The sequence below is a fragment of the Brassica napus genome, chromosome C7 (assembly GCF_020379485.1).
Source record: "Brassica napus cultivar Da-Ae chromosome C7, Da-Ae, whole genome shotgun sequence".
NCBI classification, from domain to species: domain Eukaryota; kingdom Viridiplantae; phylum Streptophyta; class Magnoliopsida; order Brassicales; family Brassicaceae; genus Brassica; species Brassica napus.
The window spans coordinates 22780819-22791528 of NC_063450.1; the positions used below are offsets into that span (position 1 = coordinate 22780819).

The window sequence follows — 10710 nt, forward strand, 5'->3', positions numbered from 1 at the left end:
TTCTGAAAGATTTGTGGAAGACTTCGCTTTAGGCGGGAAACCTAAATTCCACTGAAATTTAGGCATAGATATGTCAGAAGACTTCTTGGAAAGTCTTCTAGAAGTTTTTCAAACCATAACCTAATAAAATAACTAACTAGATAGCAAAAAACAATTCATTAAACTTAAAATTAACTTATAAAGCGTTTAATATACACAAAACTAAACAAATGTAGATCAATTTTTTTTAAAAAAGTTAAGATTCTAAAATTAAACCCTAAATACAAACAATACTATAAGATATGTTACTAAACCTAAACCAAAGTCTTCCAGACCCTATAATCAAATAACTAAGCAAAAAAATTTCCTTAAACTTAAAAGAAATTTAGAAAGTGTTTAAATCAAATAATTAGATAGTCACTAAACACATATATGTCAAACTAAAAAAAATATTAAAAAGATAATATTTCAAAATCTAACCCTAAAAATACCAACAATACTATAACATATGTTACCAAACCGTAAACCGAAGGCTATCATGACTCAATCTACATCTATTCATCTATGTTAAAAATAATATAATTTTAGTAAAACTAAATTTCCCTCATTTAGAAATGTTTATTAATACATGATTTTTATATTTTCTCTTTCAAAATATTTTTTTATAAAATTTATTAATTACTTTTAAGATCTAATACATGAGAAGACTTCCCATAGAATACTTCTAGAAGACTTCCCCTAGAAGACTTCTAGAAGACTTCTGGAAGACTTCTAGAAGACTTCGATTTAGGCGGAAAACCTAAATTCTTCTAAAATTTAGGCGGGAACCCTAAATTCTACTAAAATTTAGGTGGGATATGTCAGAAGACTTATTGAGAGTCTTCCAGACCCTATAATCAAATAACTAAACAAAAATAACATTTCCTTAACTTTTAAGATACTTATAAAGTGTTAAAACAAATTATTAGATAATCACTAAACACATATAGGTCAAAAAATTTAAAAAAAAAACAAAAGATAAGATTTCAAAATCTAACCCTAAATATACCAACAATATTATAACATATGTTATCAAACTCTAAACCAAAGACTATCATGAGTTAATCTACTTTCACTCATTTATGTTGAAAATAATTCAATTTTAGTAAAAAAAATTTACATCATTTAGAAATGTTTATTATTACATGATTTCAATTTTTTTCCCATCAATATATTTTTTATAAAAAATTTAAATAATTTTTAAGATCTACTTCTTTGTAAGTCTTCTCACGCGGAGGGTTATAATGGTAAAACTCAATAGATGTTTTTTGTTTAGTCGTAAGGAGGCTGTTGTAATTTCACTAGCCTTTTGGGTTACTTTTGCATTTGATTGAATTTGTGGTACACTTTTGTATTCAAAATCAAGTTTTGAATCATTTTTGGCAATTTCCCCAAGAAATATTGCATGAAAAGAAAGTGAATTTTCTACATTATATGATAAACTGTTGGTGCAAGAGCTAGCAAGGTAGTTTTTTCTCTTTTGTTGTATCCCTCAGTTCTCTAAAACTTCTTAACATGCTTACCACTTTACATGCTATTTCTTCGAGTTGCAGAAACAAAGGGAAACCTGATTCCAGTGGATCAAGTGAATGAATTAGATACTCAGAGTTCATATGATGTAAATTAAAGAAGCTATTCGCGATTGTTGATAGTGTTACTAGATGCAGCATCAGTTAGACCTCTTATCATATGGACAAAAAGAGCTCAAGTCCACCTTGTCGGAAAAGGATCTTGAAATTCAAGGGTTGGAGGAGGTGGCTTAAGCAAAGAGTAGGACCGGGCCAGAGTTGGTGAAGACATACAACGAATTGTCCAAGCTAATAAATGGCTTGCAGAAACTGCTGGGTGTATGACCTGCAATGATCATGTTGCAGACTCTGACTTCTCACATTCATGGACACTCATACGATCACTAGAGAGAAATATAGCTTCCCGTCTCCTAGAGTTAGAGAGTTCAAAATCAAGAACCCAAGAACTCTAAAGTTAGCCAGCGGCTAAAAAATTGTGGAGAAATTATCACTAAAGTCAAAGAATTTAAGGATACCCATTGCAAAGCCATTCAGCCTGATGTCATTCATGAAAGGAGCATCTTCGAAGCACCAAGAGCACCTTCTATCTCAAAAACGAGAATAAGGTAAAAAAATGGCAACTTGGGCTAATTCATCTTATTACTGACCCTTGTGGATGCCATCTAGGCATACTTGTCCAGACAAGTTATTATTAGTAATCAGGCCCAAGCCCACTCCGAAACCTCACCAAGTGTGGAAGCCCAAGAGTGAACTTAAGCAAAACGACGCTGCAGCACGAGTCTCCTCTCCAAGCCGTACCTGCGAACAAGACAAAGAAGACATTAAAGCTCTTGACGTTAAAGCAACGCAGGCGGCGTCCGTACACTAGCTCACATACAGCTCATGTGATTGCAACGGCTAATAGATTCCAAGCTCTATGTGATGAGCTGGAGGAGACATCCTAAACCTAGTAGCATTCTCTATATAAGCAAATGTAAAAAAATGAATCTTGTAAGAGAGTTTATGATATAAGAAAAGTTTACCTCTTCACTTCTGTTAAGCCTCTGCTTTCATGGTATCAGAGCGCCATGGATATTGAGCCTTACACACCACCTTCTCTCAACGTGATACATTGTGTCACAGTTAAACTCATCGAACAAAACTTCATCTTTTGGAAACGACAATTTCAATCTTTTTTGAGCGGACAACGTCTCTATGGCTTCTTCATGGGTTCTATGGCCCAACCCGTTCCCACCATCATGGCACCTTCCATCACCGGCGTTACTACTCCTGTTTAGAACCCAAACCATGAACTCTGGTTTCAGACAGACCAAGTGGTTCAATCTTGGCTGCTTGGTTCCCTGTCTGAACAGCTGCAAGGAGTAGTTCTGAACTGTTCCACTTCTTGTGAGCTTTGGCAAGCTCTGGATAAGCACTTCAACAGGCCATCAAACTCTCGAATGTTTGAACTGCAACTCAAGCTCCAGTTTGTAAGCAAAGCCAACAAGAAGATGGCAGATTATCTCACAGAGATAAAGAACCTCAGTGATCAACTGGTGTCCATTGGAAACCCCATCTCGGAGACCATGAAGATCTTCTCTGCCTTACGAGGTCTCGGGAGAGACTATGAACCTATCAAGACAACCATTAAGAACACTATGGATAATGTTCCTTCACCGACGTTTGAGGACATTACTCCTAAGCTCGTTAGCTTTGATGAACGTCTTCAAAGTTATGCATCCAACCCTGAAGTCTCTCCTCATCTTGCCTTCTCTTTCGTTCAAATGAGTCAAGAACAAGCCTTTTACTCGTCTCGAGGAAGAAACAACCGAGGCAGACGCGGAGGTTATCGTGGAAGAGGTTCTCCTTTTCCACACGAGGTCGAGGTTTTCATCAACAGATCTCTTCCTCTCGCAACTCAGATTCTGACTCTTGTCCTGTCTGTCAGATCTGTGTAAACTCGGTCATCCAGCTCTCCGCTGCTATCATCGTTATGACTTCAGCTAGCAGGAGGAAGTTCCACAAGCCTTGGCTGCTATGAGAATCACAGACGTTACTGACTCAGAAGGGATTGACTGGTACTCCGACAATGGAGCCACCGCTCATGTCACCAGCTCTCCTCAACACTTACAGCAGTCACAACCTTACTATGGATCTGATACTGTCATGGTCGGAGACAGCAACTTCCTCCCCATCACTCATATTGGGTTAGCCTCTATCGCCACAACCTCAGGTAAACTTCATCTCACTGATGTGCTTGTTTGTCCTGGCATTGCAAAATCCTTGCTTTCAGTTTCAAAAGCTACATCAGATTATCCTTGCTCCTTTAAATTTGATGATAATGGGGTACGTGTTAAGGACAAGCGCACAAAGAGGTTGTTGATAAAGGGAAGAAACATTAAAGGTCTGTACCTGTTGGAGCCGTCTGCAGCGGCTTGCACCTTGATCTCCTCTAGACAACATTCAGTTTCTGATGAGGTTTGACATAGGAGGCTGGGGCATCCGAATCATCAAGTTCTCCAACAGCTTTCTGCATCAAAATCTATTTCAATAAGTCGAAGTACCAAGAGGATTTGTGAGAGTTGTCAGCTTGGGAAAAGCAGTAGATTACCTTTTTCAGCTTCTAGTTTCTCTGCTTCAAGACCTTTAGAGCATATTCACTGTGATCTATGGGGTCTTCCACCAATCTTGCCTGGTCAAGGTTTTAAATACTATGTAATATTCATAGATCACTGGTCTAGATTCTGTTGGTTTTATCCTCTAAAGAATAAATCAGAATCCTATCTTCTGTAAATTTCAAACTCTTGTCGAAAATCAACTAAGTAGCAAGATAGGTACCTTCCAGTGTGATGGAGGAGGAGAGTTCATGAGCTCGAAGTTTCTGGCTCATCTTCAGCATCATGGTATAGCTCAGCATGTTTCGTGCCCTCACACGCCTCAGCAGAACGGGCTGGCTGAACGGGCTGGCTGAACGGAAGTACATACATGTCACAGAACTAGCTCTCTCGATGCTGTTTGAAAGCAAGCTCCCTCACAAGTATTGGGTTGAAGCTTTTTTCACAGCAAACTACCTCGTCAATCTGTTGCCAAGCTCAGATCTTGATGTAGCAGACAAGAGTCCATACCAGAAGCAGCATGGGAAAGCAACAGATTACTTAGCCTTACGCACTTTTGGCTGTGCCTATTTTCCTACTCTACGTGATTACACAGCAAACAAGTTTGACCCGCGATCCTTACCTTGCGTTTTCTTGGGATACAATGCGTGCTACAAGGGGTATCGCTGCCTCTATCCTCCCACTGGGAGAGTATATATCTCGCGGCATGTCGTCTTTGACGAAGGAAGCTACCCCTTTGCAAAGAAGTACAAGCACCTTCAACATCAACTGTCGACTCCTCTCATGTCAGCATGGCAACAGAGTTTTCCTGCAGCAAACCCGTCAGAAAACAATGACAACAATCAGTCGTCAACAACTCCGAAACCTCCTGTTACAACAGAGCAAGTCATACCTCTGTTTACTGAGAGAGATTGCCATCCTCTCCAAACTAGCGTTGGAGGTTCATCTTCTAGTGCTCCAGCTCCTTTTTCAATCTCAGCCCCTGTACCACCTGTTCCAGTTCAACCACCAGCGGTCAGTGAGCAAGCACCATCTACTTCGTGTCATCCTATGACTACAAGATCTAAAGCTGGAATTCGAAAACCAAATCCACGCTATGTCCTCATGACTTCTAAGGTGGCATATCCTGAACCTAAAACAGTCACCAAAGCATTGAAAGACAAAAGGTGGCATGATCCTATGGCAGAAGAGATCAACAACTGCCATGAAACAGGAACTTGGGTTCTAGTTCCTCACAAAGAAGAGATGCACGTGCTCGGTTGCAGATGGGTTTTTCGAACTCAACTTAATGCAGATGGTACTCTAAAGAAAAGAAGATCAAGACTTGTTGCAAAAGGTTATGAACAATCTGAGGGGATGACTACTTGGATACTTATAGTTCAATGGTACGTACTGCGACAATCCAACTAGTTCTGCATACTGCTACGGTTATGCAATGGGAAATTGTCAGTTTGATGTTCAGCATGCTTTCCTCCATGGCGATTTAAGTGAAACAGTCTACATGAGGCAGCATGCAGGTTTTGTGGATAAAGATCATCCAGATCATCTGTGTCTTCTTCGAAGAGCCATCTATGGTCTGAAACAGGCTCCTAGAGCCTGGTTCGACAAATTCAGCACTTTTCTCTTGGAGTTTGGCTTCGTTTGCAGCTTCTCTGATCCTTCCATGTTTTTCTGCATCAAAGGTAACAACATTATCATTCTGTTACTTTATGTAGATGACATGTTAGTGATAGGAAACAACTCTAAGTTAATCCAAGATCTACTTGATGCTCTCAACACTCAATTCAAGATCAAAGATCTGGGTCAGCTAAGCTATTTTCTGGGGATTCAAATCCAGCATCACTCGGATGGGTTGTTCATGTCTCAGCAAAAGTACGCTGAAGACCGACTAGCAGTAGCACAAATGGCTAAGTGCAGTCCTATGCCTACCCCTCTGCCTCTTGATCTAAATCGAGGCAATCTGAAAGATGAACTCTTTCCAAACCCGACCTACTTCCGCAGTCTAGCCGGTAAGTTACAATACTTAACTCGGACTAGACCAGACATACAGTTTGCAGTGAATTATGTATGTCAGAAGATGCATTCTCCTTCAGTCACTGACTTCAATCACCTTAAGAGGATCCTTAGATACATTAAGGGCACTGTCACGATGGGCGTTTCTTTCTCGCGTCAAACTGATTTCAGTGTGACTGCCTTTAGTGACAGCGACTGGGGTGGTTGTCCATCTACGAGCAGATCTACTGGAGGATTCTCTACCTATTTGGGGTCTAATCTTGTTTCGTGGTCCTCTAAGAAGCAGTCTACAATTTCTAAGAGCTCTACAGAAGCTGAATATCAATCTCTATCTGAGACAGCATCAGAGGTTACCTGGTTGTGTCTGGTGCTCAAGGATCTTGGTATTCCACTTCCTGCTACTCCTCTTATGCTTTGCGACAACCTCTCCGCGGTGATGCTTGTAGCTAATCTTTCCTTCCACTCCAAGAATAAGCACTTCACCAGAGATCATCACTACATCTGGGAACGTGTAGCTCTGAAAGCAGTTGAAGTCCGGCACATCTCTAACAAGTTTCAGGTCGCCGACATCTTCACAAAGTCACTTGCTCTGGAACCGTTTCGAAGACTTCGAGGCAAACTTGGTGTGTGTCTTCCCCCCACGCAAAGTTTGAGGGGGCCTATTAGTAACAGGCCCAAGCCCACTCCGAAATCTCACCAAATGTGGAAACCCAAGAGTGAACTTAAGCAAAACGACGCTGCAGCACGAGTCTCCTCTCCAAGCCGTACCTGCGAACAAGACAAAGAAGACATTAAAGCTCTTGACGTTAAAGCAACGCAGGCGGCGTCCGTAAAAGCAAACACTAGCTCACATACAACTCATGTGATTGCAACGACTAATAGATTCCAAGCTCTATGTGATGAGCTGGAGGAGACATCCTAAACCTAGTAGCATTCTCTATATAAGCAAATGTAAACAAATGAATCTTGTAAGAGAGTTTATGAAATAAGAAAAGTTTACATCTTCACCTCCGTTAAGCCTCTGCTTTCAGTTATGATCTTAAAAATATATCTGCGGCTAAGTATTATGGTCTTAAAACTTGATAAAGTTATATTCTTTTGATTATTTTAGAGCCAATGATTTAAGCTTCGGTCTCTTGCTATGTTTTGATCTTCAAATTTGAATTGAACACATTTTGTCCTTAGGTAGCCTTGGGGAAAAAAACAATATCACATGTGCTTTACATCAGCGCAAGTGAGAACGGTGAGGAAAGGATCGACTGATCCTCTTTCAAGCAACATAGATTCAGAGTCGGAGCATCTGACAAACCACAACCAAACAGATGAAGATAAGGGTCAGAACTGAGGCGCGTCTACATATCTATCTTGTTTATTGCTAAAGTATGTCTGGAGTCTCTAAGCTTACTCATCTTATACACAATCTATTTTTTTTCCTTTTACAGGAGATGTTTTCAAGTCTCTCAACATATCTGGTCTGATTCCAGCGCAAGGAAAGATGATAGCAGATCGGATCGATGGAATATGGTAAACTTACTTGCTAATAAAATAACTGACACTACAGGAAAATCCCTTATTAGTAGCGTCGGATAAGCGCTACCGATTTAAATCGTAGCGGTCTTAGAAGCGCTATGAACCAACACGCAACCAAAAATAATAGACTTTTTGTAGCGGTTTTTTAGAATGCTATGTAATCTTATTCTTTGATAGCGGTTCGTCTCTGCAATTATTTTATTTATAATAGCGGTATTTATTTGTTACTATAAAGTTATATGCTTGCAAATTTTGTGTAAATGTAGCGTTATTACTTTCGCTATTGACTGATGTGCTATATATTATGGACAACGAGAACCAGGACAGTATTGGTGCAATTTAATTAACGAAATTAAAAACACTAAAATATCAGATTAAAAGCCAAAGTATCATACATAATTCATAAAAAGATATCCAACGACAAGTTCATTCTCTAATTCAACAGATAATGAGAAATTCATTAGGCCAAGCTATTGGAACACCTAAAGCATCATCAATGAACTGAATCTCTGAATTTCCTCTCCAAACAGGTGCTTCTCCAATTTTAACGACATCGACCCATACCTTGCTTGCATTGGGACCCAAGGGGACAAAATGAACTTTAGCTTCTGGATCGGTTGAAAAAACTCTACCTTCAGCCACCTTATTGCCAGACCCTTCGCAATCTAAGAGGATGCACTTTCTTTTACCACTTTTGCTGCTATCAGAGCTGTGACTTACACTCTAGAAATGACAATTAGAGACAGTTCATCAAATGGCAATAAACACAGAAATTAATTATTTAAGCTTTAAAACTGAGAGGCTTTAGAATATTACCTTGGGAGAGCTATTCTTTGATATCGTCTCCTTCATGGCTTGCTGACTAATCTGTTGAATCTTATTTTGAGGCCATGAGATTTTCATCTTAACTGCATGACTCATCAGAAACATTTCATCAGAAACTGGTCTCCATTGATATGCATCTTCAACAACTGCCACATCAACCTTCACAATAGCAGCACCTGGACCTAGTGGGATGTCGTTTACCAGATCATCTGGGTCCGTCGAACACAAACGACCCTCAGTAACAATTACACCAGTTGAATTCCAATCATATATGTTTATCTTATCATCACTTGTCACCTTAGTAGAAAAAAAGAAGTAATAAATTCAACTTTCAGTTTCACATACAATTTAACAAAAGAGACCGAGAAATACATACCGCAGAACCAGCAGTCTTATGAGTTGGAGAGTCCATTTCACTGTCCAATATGAACCTATCTACTGGCCATGCGATAACTTGTCCAACAGCTTGCCTCAGTGTTCTGACAGTTACTGAAGGCCTCCATAGTGGCCCTGCTTCTTGCTCCTCATATGACTTGACAATAATAGCAGCCGTGTTAGGACCTATTGGAATGCGTCCAATCTTGTACGCTGCGTCAGATGAAACAAACTCTCCTTCCCCAATAACAACCTCTTCCTCTACACACCAATCCAAAATCTGACATCCACGGCCCCCTTTGTAAACATCAGTATTCACTTCAGAGGTAGACCCAACTTCAACTCTCCTTGATTCAGTCAAGTTATGAAGTTGTTCCTGCAAGCCACGAACTACATCCACTAGTTCTGCTTGTTTGGCCTCAAGCTTCATGACGTGTGTGTCTCTAGCTGCCAATATAGCTAACTTTGATGCAGTAATCCCTCGGCCTAGACCTCTAACTCTTCCTGGTCTGTCTTGTCCTAAGACTTTACTCACAGCATCTTCTTTAATATTCGTGCTAGCAGTGGAGTCGAGCTCACTATCAATTGTTTTGATTTTTTCCTGTTTCAAATATGTGATATGAGTTAGAGAATATAAATATAGTAAGACATCACATGAGAAGTTTATTGCTCACAATGGTTTCTTCAAATTCTGGTCTCGCGGGTCTCCCATCTTTATGTGTGTGTGCTTCAATCCAAACCTTACTTCTAGTAACCTTTTCAGGCTCCTTGCTCTGCTTCTTCTACAATTACCAGAAACAGAAAATGCCAGATTAGGCTATTTAATTCACTACAGATCTTGTACACTTTATATGACAGAAACATACCATTTTATGAGTTAGACGAACCATTCCTCTGCGTCCTGTAGTGTGCGGGATCTGACTCCTACGCAATTCCCTGAAGTGGGCACTTGTTTTCTTCAAAAGAAAACCAAAGATTAGGCTTCGTTGTCTCTATACACACACATAACATTAGAGAAAATATGTATACATAAGCAACCTTAAAATCTTCTCCTTTCTTGCTCTTCACCCAATTTAGCCAAGTTGCCAAAGAGGGAATATTGCTTGGTTTTAAGTTAATAATTTTTTCCCTGCTACTTATAGCACGGATATTGGCCACCAGCCGTGATTTTGATGCCCTGAAGAGACCACCCATTTGTTTTATAATAGCATCCTTTTGCCATTGTTCTTTCAAGTTGAACCTTGCCTACAAAAAAATCAGAAATTATCACTTATCATTGCCATGTCATGCTACTGGTTACTTGTATAAACATTAAATAATACCTGAATTTCCTCCCACATTGTGTCTCTTGTAAGTTCATCGAGTTGCCTCCAGTCTTCGAGTAACACTGGTACATGCTCTCTCACAAGAATACCCAGAAAGGATGAAAGTAGCACTGAGCCATCTCCAATATGCTCACCGAGAGTGTTAAATTCAATGTCGATCTTATCCTCAGGATTTTTAGCAACTCTACTCAATCTGGTTGGTCCTCTTCCTCTCCTTGACTTCGGCTTTGAGTTATGTTCGTCCTCTGCAGCTTCTGGAATTTTTTCTTTATCTTTTCTGAAGTCCTTTTTTGGCTGCTCTTCTCCTTGAAGCTCTTCTTCTTGAATCTCTTCTTCTTGATGCTCTTCTTCTGTATGATGCTCTGCTTGATGTTGTGTTTGCTCTTCGTCTACAATTGCATTCAATAACGTGCGTTTCTTCCCAGACTTAAGTGGTTCAACGCTAGCATCTAGTCCTCGTTGGCGCTTACTGCGACGTTGAATCATCCCGTACTCCATTAT

The 10710-nt window shown here is 39.8% G+C and overlaps 1 protein-coding gene across 1 annotated transcript; it reads right to left on the reverse strand.

Moving 5' to 3' along the window:
- Nucleotides 1-8027: 8027 nt before the first annotated feature.
- Nucleotides 8028-10707, reverse strand: LOC106425370. The gene is made up of 7 exons (XM_022705712.2): nt 10207-10707; nt 9923-10129; nt 9751-9840; nt 9559-9666; nt 8886-9485; nt 8501-8806; nt 8028-8407 (listed from the first exon to the last, which is right to left on the reverse strand). Exons 1-7 carry the CDS (start codon nt 10705-10707, stop codon nt 8123-8125), a joined length of 2097 nt encoding a protein of 698 aa, XP_022561433.2. The 3' UTR covers nt 8028-8122.
- Between the last annotated feature and the right edge of the window lie 3 nt (nt 10708-10710).